At 35.6% G+C, this 18281-nt stretch overlaps 2 protein-coding genes, 1 non-coding gene and 3 pseudogenes across 8 annotated transcripts; 4 read left to right on the plus strand and 2 right to left on the minus strand.

Annotated features, from left to right (window-relative positions):
* Window positions 1-467: 467 nt before the first annotated feature.
* LOC125204638 (uncharacterized) lies at window positions 468-4385 on the plus strand (annotated as a pseudogene). The gene is made up of 5 exons (XR_016132499.1): window positions 468-693; window positions 1229-1524; window positions 1615-1703; window positions 3600-3923; window positions 3997-4385. The product of XR_016132499.1 is annotated as an uncharacterized LOC125204638 (transcript).
* A 754-nt stretch (window positions 4386-5139) lies between these two features.
* LOC125203936 (peptidyl-prolyl cis-trans isomerase CYP19-3-like) lies at window positions 5140-6257 on the plus strand. 2 transcript variants are annotated; one of them, XM_048102454.2, is made up of 2 exons: window positions 5140-5271; window positions 5637-6257. In XM_048102454.2, exon 2 carries the CDS (start codon window positions 5643-5645, stop codon window positions 6165-6167), a length of 525 nt encoding a protein of 174 aa, XP_047958411.1. In that variant the 5' UTR covers window positions 5140-5271; window positions 5637-5642; the 3' UTR covers window positions 6168-6257. The 2 variants fall into 2 exon arrangements, with proteins under 2 accessions (XP_047958411.1, XP_047958412.1); XM_048102455.2 differs by having other exon boundaries at window positions 5170-5271; window positions 5642-6257.
* Window positions 6258-7250: 993 nt separating this feature from the next.
* On the minus strand, window positions 7251-12898 carry LOC125207781 (inositol phosphorylceramide glucuronosyltransferase 1-like). Of its 2 annotated transcripts, XM_089060309.1 has the most exons (11): window positions 12442-12898; window positions 11822-11942; window positions 11530-11715; window positions 11014-11177; window positions 9681-9788; window positions 9417-9554; window positions 9223-9330; window positions 8644-8926; window positions 8427-8550; window positions 7534-7713; window positions 7251-7392 (listed from the first exon to the last, which is right to left on the minus strand). In XM_089060309.1, exons 1-10 carry the CDS (start codon window positions 12676-12678, stop codon window positions 7560-7562), a joined length of 1623 nt encoding a protein of 540 aa, XP_088916435.1. In that variant the 5' UTR covers window positions 12679-12898; the 3' UTR covers window positions 7251-7392; window positions 7534-7559. The 2 variants fall into 2 exon arrangements, with proteins under 2 accessions (XP_088916435.1, XP_047963213.2); XM_048107256.2 differs by lacking the exon at window positions 7251-7392 and having other exon boundaries at window positions 7394-7713.
* Window positions 12899-13084: 186 nt separating this feature from the next.
* TRNAR-CCG (transfer RNA arginine (anticodon CCG)) lies at window positions 13085-13157 on the minus strand. Its single transcript has one exon. It is a non-coding gene; the product is annotated as a tRNA-Arg (tRNA).
* A 79-nt stretch (window positions 13158-13236) lies between these two features.
* Window positions 13237-15672, plus strand: LOC125204948 (protein CHLOROPLAST J-LIKE DOMAIN 1, chloroplastic-like; annotated as a pseudogene). Its single transcript, XR_016132541.1, has 6 exons — window positions 13237-13363; window positions 13437-13556; window positions 13635-13720; window positions 13819-13860; window positions 14580-14635; window positions 14990-15672. The product of XR_016132541.1 is annotated as a protein CHLOROPLAST J-LIKE DOMAIN 1, chloroplastic-like (transcript).
* On the plus strand, window positions 15614-17074 carry LOC148923259 (protein CHLOROPLAST J-LIKE DOMAIN 1, chloroplastic-like; annotated as a pseudogene). The gene is made up of 5 exons (XR_016132870.1): window positions 15614-15633; window positions 15679-15748; window positions 15899-15986; window positions 16085-16156; window positions 16731-17074. The product of XR_016132870.1 is annotated as a protein CHLOROPLAST J-LIKE DOMAIN 1, chloroplastic-like (transcript).
* Window positions 17075-18281: the final 1207 nt, after the last annotated feature.

The following is an 18281-nucleotide window of genomic DNA, read 5'->3' on the forward strand; positions in this document are numbered from 1 at the left end:
TGATCACAAACCATGCGATGTTTCTTGATTGTGGAGGATTTGAGTTAGGAACTACCTACCCATGCTAACTTCAAAACATTATTTCGAGAGATGTTGAGATTGAGAGCACCTACCAAATTCTAAATTCTTGTGTGTATTTTTTTTCACTTATAGAAAAGGGAGTTGTCTCTAATTTATTGTCGTTTGTATTTTTTTTTAACGGAAGAGAGAAATAGTTTGTATTAGAAAAAATGATAATTATTAATTTAGTAGTGCTTTTTGATAATGAGGATGTGGTGATTTTTTTTTATCTAACATTAGTATATTCTTTTTTCATAATGTCATAAATTATAAATCACGCAAACGAATATTAAAAATTTATCGAACAAATAATACTTCCATTAGCTTAAATGCTTAATTAAAGAAATTTCTCATGTTTATTCTTGCTAATGAAGTAGGAATACATAATTTAAATTGGTGATACAATTACTAGTATAATTTTCAGGAACAAGCATTGTGAATAATGCACAGGCACAAGAATGGATGGGGATCTTTTCCATTATTTGCCGCCCCCAAGTGCGCCACAATCTCAACAAATCGCACATTCTCCGACTAACGCTGCTCTAAAATCTAATCCCCAACCCCCACCGCCGCCGACTCTTCCTACTCCGGCGCTAAAGAGCGCTCTCAAACGGCCCAAGCCACACTCTGAAGGTACTTCTCGTGATCAATTTTTTTTAGTTACTGCTGTTTAAAGATTGAGCATTTATGTGTATTATTGTTGTGGGTTTTATGGGTTTTCTTTCATTTTCTATCCAATATTTGGAGTTACTTTATTTAATTTGTGTGGATAATATTTGGTGTTATTGAAAGTTAGGTGATGGTTTGTGGTTTCAGGATTCTTTTGAGGATTTCATCATGTTCCATTGAGTGGATTCCTTTTGAAGGTGATTATGCATATTATAGTCAACGTTTTTGAGTGGAAGGAGTTTAAATCTATTGATTTTGTCATGCTATTTGAGATTATTGTAGAAACTAGGATTAAGCTTAAATGGTTATATTATACCCCCACTCTTTCTTGGATATTTTTGAGTCATAAAATTAAAATTTATTGCTTAAACCTTGATCAGTTCAACAGTATGGAGTAGTAATATTTATTCCATTGGCATGTTATCAAAGTGAACCACTGTGGAGATTCATCATCTGACCAATCTTCAATTTGCTCCTAAATGCACTTTTTTCTTTATAGAAAATGCAGCTGCTCCTGGAAAACGGTTGAGGTTCAAGACAACAACAGATGCCTCAGAAAAACAAGTAATTGAAGCTATGCAGAAGATAGCTTCACACATAAAGAATCCTTCAAAGTTCAACAAGGCATCAAAGCTTGCTATACAGTTGATTGAGGCTGGTAGTATCAAGGAATCGACCAGTGAGTATTTCTTTGTGGTACTTGAAGCAGCGATGACCCCCTTATCTAGTTGCAATGAGCCCTCTTTACGTGCTGATTATCATGCATTATTTTCAGCTGCTCAGGGTGTAGTTGATGTAAGCATTCGACTTGTCTCTGACCAATCATATACCTCTACCTTTTATTGAAGATCACATTGTAAATTATTTTGTATCTACATCTTGCAGTGCCTTACCAAGAAGCAACAAAATCTATTGGCTGCAGGACAATCAGGGCTGTTTGGGCAAATGATCTGTTCACTGATGACAGTTTTGTGGTAATTATATAAATTTATGCCTTTTACACTCTTGTTACTTAGATGTCTGTGTTTTACATTATATGTCATGATTTGCTGTCAGTTAATCTTCTGAATTAACAATGTAGCCAATAGAAAATATCAGCCAATAGAAGATTCTGCTTGTTTACTCCCATTTCAGATTATATCTCATAGTGGATTAGCCTGTGTCTGTTGGAGGTAAACATTCAGGATTTGTTTGTTGTAGACTGGACGTACTAAGTAGTGGATTGCCTTCAGATGGCATCAAAACACTAAATTCAGTTGCTTGCAGTAACACCTTCATGACATCACCTGATACGGAGCGAAAGGCAGGTAGATTTTGTAATTTCGATAATATGTCGGCATAAGTAGCATATCACACAACAGCCATGAAAAGTGAAATAGAAATATAAACTAAAATGAACTACGACAATCCTCTAACGAGGCTCTACGGTAAAATTACTATCCTTAATCTAAACTGAATACTTCAAATCTGATATCTAAACTAATCCCACAGAACCAATATATAGGCCCTCATATCTGAGATTCCTGAAGAGAATATAATGATAATAGTACTACATAATATTTATTATCATATTAGCATGTAACTGATGTTGATGGAATAACCCTTGCCCACTTCTCCATGATCTTGTAACTGCCACTTTCCATGATTAGGTAACTGCTATCCCACTAATTCAAGATGATCGATGCATATCATCACCACATACATCTTTATTTGTAACAGCTTGGGTTTAGTATTGTGAATTCCTAGTACATTTTTAATGATGATCAAAAATGGTTCCCCGACCTATTGAATGGAGGGTAAGAGTCTTACCAACTAAGCTGCTTCCAATCCTCGAGTGCTTTTGAAAGCTTACTTTCACTTGGGTCTTGTATTGTGAATTCCTAGTACTTCTGAAAGTTACTTTTAAATGATGATCAATAATGGTTCCCCGACCTATTGAATGGAGGGGAAGCGTCTTACCAACTATGCTGCGCTTCAATCCTTGAGTGCTTCTGAAACTTTACTTTCACTTGGAAACCAATCCCGAATCAGCAATTAGATAACAATCATATTGAATGCCATCATGTTATCTTGCAATATGCGTATACAAATTATAGTTTATAACATCTCCATACTGGCTCAGTAAGTATAATATTCTTGATGTTGCCACACTTTGTGAGATGATAAGCCTGACTTGACTACAATTGAGGAAAGTACCTTTTTGTTCTTGTGAGTTCATCGAAACTGTGTTCTACCCCACATATGCTAGATACATAGTATTCACGTGCTCACATTGTTTAAGTTGAGATCTTATTTTTTGTGGTAGATAACTGTGATAAAATAAATAAAAGGAAAAAGATACAAAAGATAGACCAGGCATATCCGAGTAGGAGTATAGCCAGAAAGTCCAAGGAGATTCCAACAACCACGGCAACATAGGGATGAAAAAGAGATCGAACAATTGATCCAGAGAGATTCTAACTAGTGAGTAGTGACCAACACCAGTAATAAAGTGGTTGAGCAACTTTACGAAACATGCACATATTACAAAAGTTCAAATAATCCTAACAATGTTTGGGATCTTTTTTCCTTTTTTAGTTTCAGCCAATCTTTTTTCCTCTTTCAGACAATGTTTGGGATCCTATCACATTTCACATTAGTTGAACTGTTCGAGCCTGATTGGTTTCATATTTCAAGATTTTTCATCCTCCCATGTCTAAGAGTTGCTTTAGGATGGACACATGATTAAATGTTCCTAGTTTAAGTACTAGGCTACTAAATTGCTCTTGTATATGATGAGTTTTTGTTGCCATGCTCATTTATTCCAGATTTTGATGGTTAAAATAGCATTATAATTATTTTTGCTCAGTTATTTCAGTTTTATATTTCAGTTCTCAAAGGCAACTGGGTGAATAAAAAAAAGCCATATCTGCTCTTCCAGTTGCAACCTAAGAAGATGATATGGAAGAAGCTGAGGAGGTGAATACAGACGCACAGCTAAGAAATGGAGGTCATGTAGAGGAAGAGCCCGATCCATTCGGACTGGATGCCCTTATATCTAATACACCCGCCAAAGAAGAAAAATTAAATGGGAAAAAAGAGCCATCGTCCAATAGTAGAAAAGAAGACGACGAGAAGGGGAGATTCCTCAAATTGCAGAGACAAGCATTGCTTCTGTGTTTAGAGAGTGCTGCAAAGAGATACAAAACACCATGGTAAGATTTGTGATCACACTCTGTAATACATGTAATAACTTTTGCTTGATGTGAATTTCGTATTCTCTTTTAGGTGCCAAACAGCCATCGACATCCTGGCAAAGCACGCTTTTGATAATATTTCTAGATTCACCACTAGGCAAAGGGATGCGATTAAGAAACTCTGGGGCTCGATCAAGGAGCTTCAAATGCGCATGAAGCAAGGGAAGTCTGTATCCGGGAAACTGGATGTGAATGCTTTCAAGTGGCTCCAGCAAAAGTACGCAGGCGAGAAGATCAGCATCCGGCGTTCTGTCGGAGGCAATGGAGACCGGAAATGTCAACAGTGGCTAGGTTGATGTCGTTGCCACCTGTATCCGAAATTGACAAGAAGTAGTTTGAGTATAGAGTATTCATGAATGCAATTGTTATATGCCGCGGGAAGGACGGGAATATTATTATGATGCATTGCTTTTAATTTCACGTCTTTGAAGACGCATCACCTGAAATGACACTAAGATCTTGTACTCGTTCAGTCCCAAGGAAGATGACCTCTTCCTTGAGCGGCACGGGATTTTATGTAACTTTATTTTGTATGTTATGTGAAGAGAGTAAAGCAAGAGAGAGACAATAAAGTAGAGATAAAAGTGTTTTCATTTTAGTAATGAATCATTTTAGTTGGAATAAACTAAAGAAAGAAAGTGGGTCATTAGTGGGATAAAGAGAGTACTTAGGTTCATGTCCATCAACTTTATTTTTGTGTTATTTGTTTTGTAAGTATATTCACGATTCTAATGAAGACACATAATGAAGATGCGTTACTGAAATTAAAAGAACGTAACATCTTGAACATAATTTATCCGAATTTGTGTTATTTGTTTTTGAAGAACATTACACAATTTATATGAACCTAAGACCATCACCTTTAACCATTTGAGCAATTGAAGGAATTTTGAGTGACATCTTGATTAATTTGTTAAAGATTACTTAAGTTTTAGTATTTGTGTTTCCCATATTTGAAAGTTAAAAAAAGTCTCCCAGACCTAGAACATTTTCCATATTTTCATCTAGTTTGAGAAAAAAAGCTTTAAATTCGCAAAAATTAAGATGGCTAGTTTAAAGGAGTAGGCAGGTTGAAAGAATTGTAATTAACTGAAAATATGATCCGGAATTATTCACTTTGAAAGAACTCAAGGGGCGATTTGAAAATAAAATAAAGCTTAAGGCCAATTTTGTGAAGTAGAATTTCTAAAACCCTAAACCCAATCTCATCGAACTATTGCAGTCTCCTCTTCCGTTTATTTATATCACACTTTAGTCTTCACTTATCCAAGCATTCCTTCCTATTCTTCTCGCAGCTTACACCAAGGTAATTCCTTACTTCTTCTTCTATGCTAAGTTGAGAGACAGAAGCACAGATCGAAGGCTTCATGGGTGTAAATTGACAGCCTATGGAGCTCAAAAATTGTGCGACATTAAAATTTGTCCATAAATTGTATATCCTCTTGATTTGTATCGCTTCACCTGGAGGATCTTTTACCGGACATACACGATCTATCATTATATCTGCATTCTAGAGAAGAATGCAACTGATTGAGGGAAGCGGCCGAGGTTTTTATTATACTAAATGTCTGATGTGTTGTGTTGCTGTATATGATTAGTTATGGTATCGTATAATTAGCTGTATTCAAATTCCTGAAGCAACCAATTGATTTGGAAAATGTATGTTTCCAGAGCAGAATGAAGAATCCAAGGGTTTTCTTCGACATATTGATCGGGAGAGCGAAAGCTGGGCGCGTTGTGATGGAGCTCTTTGCCGACACCACTCCGAAAACCGCGGAGAATTTCCGAGCTCTGTGCACCGGCGAGAAAGGAATAGGATCTTCCGGGAAGCCACTGCATTTCAAAGGATCTACGTTCCATCGCATCATCCCTAATTTCATGTGTCAAGGCGGTGACTTCACTCGCGGCAACGGTACTGGCGGAGAATCCATTTATGGAGCCAAGTTTGCCGATGAGAATTTCACTCTGAAGCACAAGAAGCCAGGCCTCTTGTCCATGGCAAATTCTGGTAAAAACACCAATGGCTCTCAGTTCTTCATCACCACCGCGATTACCTCGTGGCTCGACGGGAAACACGTCGTCTTTGGGGAAGTTGTCGATGGTTACGACGTAGTCAAGAAGATGGAGAAGGTTGGCTCCGATGCCGGAACGCCCTCCTCTACTGTTTTGATTCAGGATTGTGGCCAGATTGTTGAAGATTAGGATTTGTTTCTAAATCACTAATAAGATTTGTTTATCTTGTTCAATATTTTTGCTTAAATAATAATTTTAGCAGAAACAATATTCCACTAATTTTTTTTCTGTCCATTTTCTTAACATTTTCCGCCTTTGTGTCAAAAAGAAATGAGATTCCTATTCGCATTTAGGTAGTACTCCCTCCGTCCCCGATTAAGAGTCACACTTTGACCGGACACAAGTTTTAAGAAATGTAAAGAAAAGCTGGTTGTAAAAGTTAGTGGAATATGAGATTTATTTTTTTATATTGGTTTTATAATAAAATGTGAGTGAATTGAGTTAGTGGAATGTGAGACTTACTTACTATTTATAGTAAAAATAAAGTGTGACTCTTAATCGGAGACGGATGGAGTATTATGTTATTCCTTATAACATAAGTAACAAATCCACATAACTTTCTTGATTTAAAAATAATTTTTCATATAAAAAATTGTATCAAATTAAATAGCTACTTCGTATAATTTTATAAAAAAATCTAACGAAATCCAAATTTGATAGAAGGTGGAAGGTGGAATCACATTATCATTTATGGTAAAAGTGAACCAGGACTCCTATTCGTGAACGGACTAAAATGAAAAAACGAGACTCCTATCCGCATACGGAAGGAGTATAAAGAAATTTGTATGGTCATTATAAATATATTGTTAACTTTTGTGACATGCACGTTTCGTATAATGTCAGTGGTTGCCGCAGTATTTTGATGTTAAAGGTTATTAAGGGTTCCATTCTCTTAGGTAACAGATGTAAGACATTATGTCTGCGTAGCTGAAAGTTCCAAATTATGAAATAAATTAAATTATATAGAAATCAGAGATATGTAATATTTAGTATTAATTATAATTTTTTTAAAAAAATAAGTTAAGTAATTAAGTAGTAGCAAGAAATTTTTTGTGCATAAAAGTTACAGATAAAAAAAAGCATCACAAAAAATAGCTAAAAGAAAAGTTGAAATGATTAATTATGAATAAATTTTGAAATAAGTTAATTATGAATAAATTTTTGAAATAAGTTAATTATGAAATAACATGATTTCTTTGTGTATAACTGCTGTAAGACAAAAAACATCATAAAAAAGTAAAAATACAAGTTGAAATAAAAAGAATCCCAACTGAGCTTGAAGGGAACCGGACACGGTCTAGCGGTGGTGTGGGTGACAAAACAAAATAATATACAGTAATCCAGAAACCAAAAACTGCAAAACACATAAATATTTCAATAATTAATTAGGTGGTGCAAAATGAAACTGAAAGAATGTTTTAGCCATAAATTACAAAGAATAAAACTCGTAACTACAAAAAAAAGAGATGAAGAAGAGACTAGCTAATTAGCTTACAACAAAAATGGGTGGTGCAGTGCAGACTAGCAGATGTCACAAAAATAGAGGGTGGTGCTGGGTGATTCCCCCCTCCCCCTGTCTTCAATGCCTCTCAGAAATGCTCTCATTGAAAGGTGTTGTGAAGCACATGTCATAACCGATGCCAACACAATGCCTACTGCTACCATCAAACCTAACCTGTATTACAAAATCAGGACACCCTTCACTCGGCATTTGGCAAGCATGCAATAGTAGCTTCAGTCTCAAATTGTCCACAACTCCTAGTTTGGCTACTCTATCAGGGATGAGTTGTTCATAAATTACTACTAATTAATTGCATCTTTTGACAATAACTCAATTCGTGCAAACCAATTATTCTTGTGAATAGAAGGAAACAAAAACTACAATTCATGGCATCAGGATCAGGTAGGATCGAGAGTGTCCATTCAATCAACATTTCCACAAAATATGAACTGGTTATGCATATCTTTCTATAAGCTTTAAGGTGTATATAGCCTAAGGCAATATCCCACTTACCACATTTATTAAATTATCAATTGCATAACTCATCCAAAACGAAAAAAAAAGCTGTTTCAACCATCTTTACTAATGTACCTTACAACTACTCTGACTGCTCCCTCGATAGTCCATCCCCAAGTATACACATTGATCTATATTTTTTATCAATAAATTCCAAAAAATATACTCATTTTTTTCAATATTGTGAGATAAGATTATCGCCTGTCATTTTGCCCTTCCATTTATTGTAAACATAATAGCCCAAACAAACACTAGTTTGAAATAAGGTGAAAGGAGATTTTTTTCCTCCACAACTTATTTGGCTTGCATAGTGAAAATGACTTGATCTATTGCAAAGATATTAGAAGATGCGAGGGGAGACCATATAATACCTCAAAAATAGAGCAGTAATTCCAAGGAAACAAGGTAACAGAGGAATTGCCAGGGCAAAAGATGTCATCCCTAACCCATAATACCAAGTAGCAACATCGCAAGGTGACAATTGTCGCACATGACCTTTTAAGAAACAAACATCAATAAATTTTTATGATCCGAAGATGCAAGACGCAAACATGATCGACTATGAAATATTCCTAAAGTAAAATATACCTTTTCCAGAATCATATTCTGAAGATTCGGGATGTGAGAGGAAAGATGATTGATGGGCCACGTATATTCCCCATTGATGGATTATGTAAAGATAGCTTCCGAACGATAAGAAGAATACTGTGAATGTCCATTCATACACAAGGAGCAAACCAGTCCATGGCATAACTTGTCGAGGCACAATTGAAAATGAAAGTGCAAGGGAGACTAGAGTGGCCATAAAGCAAACAACCACCGATATTGCACCCAGAAAAGTAGGAAGTTTGCCCAAAGCTGCGTTTGGAAACTGTGTTTCCATACATTATCATAGTAAATATATCGGATCATTCAAAGTTATAGGGCTGAATACCATGCTTAAAAGCATACACCTGAATTAGATCTAAGCTGAAACACATGACCGGCAGCTTGATCATATGGCTTAATATAATGAGTTCTATATGTATTCCTCTATGTATTTTTATTTGTATAAAGGAGAATATGAATGTCAAAGTGTCAACTATGTTTGATGGGGAAATATGATCAATAAACATTTCATTCACCAGCAATTATTATTTACTAAAACAGGTGGTGAGCGCAGCGTACCTGTTGGTTTGAGCTGATGGTGGAGGTAGTTACAGAAGGGTAACCAAGTACTCCTCCAGATCTGAAGTTATAATATAGGTGTCTGATATGATCAATCAGCGGTCGTGTCTGCAGTAAAGTTACAAACTTAAAATGTCAGCCCTAGTGAATCTGATAAAGAAGATCCGTAGAAAGGAAAAACCACAGTTGCTAACCTGTAAGGATGAGTGACAATAACAGAAAACAAAGAACGCAAATGGAAGCAGAATAAGAAATTTGACTAAAAGATCTACATTTGGATTTTGACCCCCTCCAGTTCCGGGAAGAGTTTCTTCAAGCTCTATTCGAGCATTCTGTATTATCAACAAAAAATATCTCGTCACTGATTACTAAAAGAGCAGATATAACATCAAGGACAGCCAGCACTAAAAGCATATATGACCGTTTATGATGTACTGAATTGGAAACATAATCAGTACCTGCCAGACATCAACAGGTTTAACAAGCCAATGAGTCCACCAGTCCCAAGGTTTAAGAGGTCCAAGTGTGTAATGAATAACACGGAGTTCTTTCTCATCAACCATCCACTGGAAAGAGGAGCACGTGTTAAAATATGAAAACTATCATAGTCTTCACAAAACTTACGAGGCATTCTTCAACAGAGCATTCCTTCTACATAAGCCATGTTCATATAATTGAAAAACATAATCCAGCCTAATTATATGTTCCACATTTTGTCTTCTCTGGTATAAACATGTAGAACTCCAGAAAATATAGATATACTGATTTTGCCATCATAAAAGAAATGTAGTGGTTGAAAAATACAAAAAGAAAGAAAGAAGGGCAAGGAAACCAGACAACATTTTATCATTTCTGCCTTAACATTGCCCCACTCTGATTTAGTGGAGCTAGCTGGGTTTAATATCTACAATTTGTGCGAAAAAACATCTTCAACCCAACCATGCATGCAATTCATATATAACTGCTCTTAATTAAAGAAATTCATAGATTATTCTATTCCTCAGGTATACACTTGTAGTGTCCCCTCAGTATTTCTTGTCCAAATATGCATAGTTGTTAACTGTCCTCAGATTGCAAATGTCCAATACTATATCTAACAATATATGGAATTCAAAACTGTCACAAAGAATAAATAAAAAAATTTGCTTACGCAAAATAACCTCTATCCGCTATCCATCATCAAAAACTTAAAAAGATTATGACCACCAACCTGCATTTTCTTAATGTATAATAGACACAAATCCAAAGGACGTAAGGGATTGTAATATAGTACAGATACTGCAGAATCATTGCTTTTAAATAACTAGCCATCTTCGTATTTTTTAAAATTTTATAGCATCAGCAGAAATATATAAACATGGGATAAACTCTCAATCCACCCATCAGAAAACAGAGAAGTCATACTTTCTTTGAGTTGGGGGGAGGGGACAGCAATGGGTAATGCACCCGAGACCTTCCCCTTTAACACAGGGGACATCCGTTCGTTAGGAAGTCCCAAAGAGAAAATGGAAAAGTAATACTTAAACACACATATAAAGATGCTTAAGAAAGCAGGCAAGATCTATGACTTAGAGGTAGTCGCCCCTCCTCAAGCAAGGACTCAAACATCAGGTAGTGTTATAAGCAGTTATAGTATTTGTAAGTTACTAAACCCTGTTTTAGACATTTAGAGAGAGAGAGAGAGAGAGAGAGAGAGGTAAAGAATCATACTTTTTCGGCAATAAGCATATGGTTAGCTACATAGAAGCAATGAAACATAAGATGAATCATATTAGAGGTATAGAATGATACCTTGTTAGCGAGCATGTAAAGACCAACATCTGCGTTGTATATAGTAGAAAGTCTCTCCATTTTACGTATGGGTCTAGACTTCAATTCCTCCGGAGATGCCTGAGGGTCAAAAAGGCGTGCATTGGCAAAGTCCGGGAAATATGAGTTCAGAAATCCTTGGTCAACTGCACAGTAAAAGATGAGAAAGATTGGCAGGAAATATAGAAGTTGAACATTACCCTCAAACCAAACACAGAAAAAAGTGTCATCTTAAGTTCTTAATCAATAGAGTAATCCATCTAGATTCTGGAGTATATGATTATGTTCAACATCTTTCATATGGATGCACAAAGATAACTTAAAATCATAACCTGCCATATTATGTTCCATTTGAATAATGGGGAAGAATAAAGATCAACCTAACATACCACAGAAACGCTAGAAACAAACTCGGAAGACCCCCTTCTTCAGGAAACAGCATGAGCAAATCATGTACTACTAATATACTATTAAGCATGTAAAATAATTTACTCATACCTCCAGTGTAAGAATACATTGTATTTATTTTGCTGGACATATCCTTGAATACTTTTTCTGATGGTTCAACCACCATCACTCCAGAATTCAACCTTTCTGAATGCTTTAAGTTGGCACAAAACTTTTGACACTTGAAAAGATCTTCAATGTTCTTCACTACAATTGTGTCAGCATCAAGATACACCACTGCCAAGATGTAAAAAGAAAAATGTACGGGATGAACAACAACTGCATCAGATTTCTGCACCAACAAACTGTATTTCAACTCAATCTTGCTAGATAGAAACATCACCTTTTTTGTAGTCAGTCATGTCAAATATTTTAAGCTTCGTATAGACACCCCAAAACCTCGTTGGGCGTATTTGATTGGGATTTTCCAGTAAACTAATTGTTTTCACAATCCAACCATCTGCCTGCATGATTGAAAAATAATCACACATGAGATTATCCAGAGTAAGAAAAGGTTACAGAAGAATATTCGTTCGTCAACATCATGCTAGGTAGCCATCATCTCAACAAAATGCAGGACACGCTCAGAAAATAACAAAAACCATCGTCCCAATCATGCTCTTCGCCATATATAATTATCAGACATAATGACCGAGTACGAAGCTGTCTGCCCCTCTTGCAGTCTCCAGAGAAGTATCTCAGCACTAAAACAAGAAACTTGATATAATCCCCAATGCAGTAGAGACTCAATATAAATATTCTTGGTTTTGTTTAACGGGAAAGAAAGGAAGTTCATGTTTGAACCAAGCTGATTCATGATCAAATTCGAATCCACCATAATCAAACTAAAGACAGTTAGGCAATTACGAACTGAAAGAAAAAAACTCGATCATACAGAAGACATAAACCTTCCTCCAAGTCACCCAGAAAAAGAATCGCATAATCTAGCTCAGAAACAAACACCTGAAGCAGCTGTTTAGTATAATCGGAAACTCCGTCAGAGACCAACGCAACCATATCTTTTGTGGAACCCGAGTCCCGAATTGACTTCCCCAAAACTCGGATGCCGAGCAGGAATTCATCACCGTAGAGAAGCGTGACGTATGCTTCTTCTGACCCTAATGCTCCATCAATTCCAATCAATATTGATACAGTTAATATCCAACAAATAAACCCTAATCTCCACGTACTCAACATCATATTCTTGAGAACTCGTGATGAAGATCTGAGGAAATTTTGGGAAATCTTACGATTTGAAATCACTCTAATTTACTAATGTGTATTGATTATGATGAACAATGCATTGTTGCTGAAAACTCTGTAGGTGTTCACGTCAACTTGAGAATTTCCTACAACTCTCGCTCTGATCCATCTCACTCTCTCTCCTCATTGTTCATCATATTCATATCATATGATACATTATCACTTACTCATTTTCATGACGTTATTATTGATCCATACCTTCCAAATTCCAATGCATAATAATATTGCATAAAGTTAAAAGTGTCGTATACATTATTGAAAGATAAAAACGCCATCCCACGACGACTCACATCGCCATATAAGCGTTGAACAAAAACGGAAATATTTTCTAGAAAACGAAACCCGTTCACGATGGGACTCGAACCCACAATCTCCCGCTCCGGAGGCGAGCGCCTTATCCATTAGGCCACGCGAACTTAACGTTTTCTGGTCTACAATTGCAGAAATATATATATGTATGTATTCATCACTGCCAAGACCCCAACTAGATAATTCATGATCTATTAATTGTTGTTGTTTCCACTGAAATCAATGGCCCTGTCCTTAATCAAATACCAACACACCCCTAAATTTCTGCCCGCTAATCATATATTGAAATCATGTTCGCTTCTACATTTCTTAGGTGATGCTTATTAAATTTTTCTTCTTATTTCTTCTACTTTTCAATATGAAATTCGCGGTTTTTGATTCTTCAGGTTTTCCACATTGCAGCAACGAAGCGGCAAAAGATTGATCTGCGCGGCATTTTCTGCCGCCGGAAGTTCTGGTTCAAGCAGGGTATGTAAACCCATATGAGGTGATTTGTAGCAGTAGTAGTAGATTTATTTTTCTGAGATTTTACTGTTATTTCTGAAAATGATGTTCGATTCTGCGCCTCAAATAAAAGCTATGAGTTTGTGTAATCGAACTCATCAAGGCAGCTTACTCGAAAAAGCGCAAGGATGCCGAGAGGAGGAGTGATGAAGCTGCAGCAGCTCAAGTATGACTAGTTACGTTCTTTAGTGAATATTGGATGTGTGTGTTTCTCTGCTAGGCATTATTTGGTATTTTTATCGCTGTTACATGTCCTATTTGTAGCTGGAAAAAGCGTATGATGGTGAAACATTTGGTTCATTTAAGGTATGTATGGGTTCTCTGTTCCTATTTTCATCATTGAGTTGAATGTACTGGGTTGGCTTCATCAATGCTTTGGTCAATAACTGAAGGTTGTAATTTCTAACAATATCGAAGGAAGCACAAAAGTTTTAATAAGTGAACTGCTGAAGTAGTGATTTTTCCCTTCCATTGGATTGAAAATGTGGAGCAATCCAAGAAAGCCTAGAGATCGAGAAATTTACAGATTACACTCAAGTTTTCTCTTAAATTTTTACGAGTATTTTGTTGATAGTTACTGTTTGCTGATTAATTTATTGTACTTTGCTTTCTTACATCAAGCTTCATCCGCCAACAATGTTTCTCGTTGTTTTTGAGTTTGACTGCCATGATATAGTAGTATCTTTTTTCTGATCCTCCTTGTAGTATAATCATTTGATCATTTGACTGACACAATAACGAAGATTCTCCTACTTTTTTCTTCATTTTCTCATTAAAAAAAATCAGACTTTATCAATTTCAAGAGAGTGATCTTTGTTTTGAGCTGAGTGACTAACTTACAAAACGAATGTGCTTCCATTGTACCTGATAACAATAAGCTAATCTTTCATCATTAAGTGTGTTTATGGTGGTAGAGAAAATAGCATGTACCCATTTTTCAGTCCAGCTCACTGAAACATGTAGAATTGGTCCTATGAAAATGCATCTGTATGTTATCCTCATTCTTCTATTCATTTGAACCTCAGGTTTTGAAAGATATAAAGTATGCAGATAAGCTACCAGTCATTCCATGGGGACCAAGGTGTGTATTTCCATTAATTTCCAGACAAAACTTATGGGAATTAATGTTGTTATGATTCCATGAAGTTAGTTCTTTTGCTGTCGCTAAATCTTCATCATCCTTATGAGCAGCAGCTACTCTGATGACCTATGTGCTACGGATTATCAGCAGCGCATTGGTCATCTGATCAAATTTCAGGTATTCGAAACTTCATGTCAGTCCACATGTGTATGATGGATCCTGAAACCTGTGTCCAGATTTCTGTAGATCATCTATTTGCATTTCATGCCATTGAATGAATCAGTTTTGTGCTACTCTTGATACTCCTGATACCTCTGCCTTTGTGGTGAAGATCTTATACTGTACATTATTCAGGTTTACCAAATCTGAGGCCTAAGATATTCAAATCAACATGGCAATATGAACTGTCGTTGTATGTACAAAATTATTTCAACTCACATTTCCCCTTGGTGTTATCACTGTTTTTTTTTGGGGGAAGTATTCGACTAAAAGTAGATTAATGAGAAGATGTCGGTTGTCATTTTTAGAGATGCAATTTCAAGTCTTAATAAATCCTAGCATGCTTAAGAGTTAAGATACTATTTGAAGATATATCATGTAGGGAAGTCGGAAGTGTGGTCAATGACTCAATAATTATGACTTGGGCACTGCTCCAGATATGAAGGTGTTAAGTTCAATAAAGTTATAACTCAAAATTATATCGTGAGGAGTAACAATCTGACAGAATCCAGTTGTCAGCATATATGCATTATTATGAACCAACTCAGGCATCTCATTTTGCTTATAACTTTTCTGCAGAATTGCCATCTAAGCTTGTAGAGACATTAGCTCCTGGGCTAACAAAAATATGGTTGTTTAATAAGAACTCTTAACATCTGCCATTAGGATTTTCATTTCATTGGATTAATAAAAACCTACACTGTAAGTTGCAGTACTGATGTGCAACATATAGGTCCATACTCATGCATTGGAAATGCCATGGATATTTCTGTTCCTTTGTAAAGCGTGAATAACATAGATCACCTGCCTTGTTCATTTTGCAGACAGCATGTCTATCGGATATTTGAGAAGTTAAAAGCAACTGTTGAACCTCCTGCATCTTCGACATTTAGCGTAAGTTATGATGAGAAATTGGTGATTCTTTTCAATGTTTATTTGCTTTTTCTTCAAGAAAGATTTTCCAGTATTTAATGCTAATTTCTTAATTGGAAATGCTAGTATTAGTTTCAATAAGTGATCTCTCCACACTTGTTTTTAGTGCAGGAAGAGGGTGGTGAGGATGAAGGGAGGATGTTGAGAATGGGTAAAAGGCTGCTTCGATCTCTTTCACTGGTTAGCTTTTGCCTCTCTGGTAAGTGGAATGATCCAAGTTATGATAATGTATTATGCTGTTTAAGTGGGTTGCTGAGTAAAATTTTACTGTATGGCATCTCTATTATTAATATGCAGGGCTACACTGGTGTTTTGAATGTGATCGAATATGCACCTGGCTTTGTACCTGTTTTCTTGTACATCAACCAGGTAATAGCCTCTCCGGTCCTATCTTTATAAGTGTACCTGTGATTGAATTCCTTTGAACTTCTTAAAATATCATGATAAAACTTTTTAATATGTTTTAGTAGTAGTATATAGTGACACATAGACTTAGTTCCATACTCCCGTGTTTTAAAATGCACTATATCAGAACACATCTTCAATTCATTGTGCGGGATATGGATTTTCTATTCTGAACTTGAAAGTGGCTTCAGAGAGCAGTCGATCTATGATCAAATGCATGTGAGGAATTTGTCATTTGACCTATCCAATAGACTCAGCGTTGATAATTTGCTGTCATGATGGCGTACAATAATTTCAAGTCACAGTGAGGCTGGTATCATCTGCATATGTTTTTGCTTGGATATAGCTGATGCATTAGATCCTTGGAGCTAATGCGTGTAGTTAGGATAGTCATGTTCGAATCCAAGTATGTCCAGATGGAAACTTTTCATCGCTGAGTATGCTTTTTCCCGAAGATAATTACCGTTACCTACACTATAGATGATAACTTATGCTTGTGCTTGAGAAAATTATAGATCACTGGTTTATGGTCATTCAGGAATTGCTTGTAACCGCATCATCGGCGCTCATGCTCTGCATTCTAGCCTCATACTACCGATGAGCTTCTATACTTTTGGATTTGCGGTTGACGGCGTATTCACTAGGGCAGCAAATTATTGCCAAGCAATTGAGGAAAACAACAGATTTCAGTTTTCTGTATAGGATTTCAAATTTTGGAATTTAACTGTTCTTTAACTTAGAGTGATAACTAATTCCCCGCCGAGAAACAAAATTGATGACATGTTCAGGGAGAAGATATGAAATGATAATAATTGAATGAAGCTTTGGTGCCCTTTCTCAAACAGATATTGCTATTTTTAGTGAGAATTATATTTGTGGAAACTGTTATCAGCCTGGGATTTTTGTGACCACGAAATTCCAAATTGATACTAAAATCATGGAGTATTCAATTATAATGCAAAGGTGCACGTCAATTATTCAGTGATAAGATGAATCAACTTTTTGGCATGTGTTTTTGTTGTACTGAGTTTTTTGGCAAACTAATCCAAAAAAAGAAAAAAGAAAAAGATGTTATGTCTTTTTTATATTCACCTAGACTATGAAAAACATCCATAAACGAAGTCTATTGTGACATAAAGATGGAACTTATTCTCTCGAAAAGCTTATACTCCCTCCGTTTCATAATAGATGAAATACTTGGGGAATGACACGGGATTTTAGGAGATATTATTTTGTGTGTTAGGTGGAGAGAGAAAATGATATATTTATATTAATATGAGAGTCTTTTTTAGGAAAAAAAATGTGATATTTTTTGTGTGACAAATTAAAAAGAAAAGTGTGAAATCTTTATTCTTTTATGGGACAGATGGAGGGAGTGTTTTTTTCTTGATGCATCTAATATTTTTAATTGTAAAAAATTGCTTTGAATGTCGTGCTATAGTACTTAAGTTCACATTTTACACTTTAATATTACAATAGTTTCGCTCATTGTGGCTAGGACGCAATTTCTAATCACATACATGCAAGAATTATAAAAGCTGTAACGCATCTAATTATTAAGTTATTTAAACAAGTATCGTATATAAGCAGTACTAGTTTGTAAATGATACTCCCTCCATCTCACAAAGATTGTCCCACTTTGACCGGATACGAGTTTTAAGAAATATAATGAGAAGTGATTTGAAAAAGTTAGTGAGACGTGAGTCCTACTTTTATATATTAATTTTATAATAAAATGTGAGTAGAAATAAGTTAGTAGAATATGAGGTCCACTACCAAAAATGGTAAAAAGTGAAATAAGACAAATTTTGTGGGACGGACCGAAATGGAAAAATGGGACAATCTTTGTGGGACGGAGGGAGTATATTCCATCCGTCCTAGTTAAGATTGATCCCTTTCATTTTTTTTACATGTTTTGTAAAAATCATAATAAATAGTTAAAGTGAAGGGAAAGTAAATTAACAGAGAATAATACGGAAGAGACTTTCTTCTATATTATTCTTTCTCTTATTTTTTCTTTTATTTTATTTTAATTATTTATTATTATGATTTTTTTAAAATATGTGTGAAAAACGAAATAGTCATCTTT

Source organism: Salvia hispanica, chromosome 6 (genome assembly GCF_029641045.1).
Source record: "Salvia hispanica isolate PSC_SH4W2 chromosome 6, Shi_PSC_v1, whole genome shotgun sequence".
In the NCBI taxonomy this organism is placed as follows: domain Eukaryota; kingdom Viridiplantae; phylum Streptophyta; class Magnoliopsida; order Lamiales; family Lamiaceae; genus Salvia; species Salvia hispanica.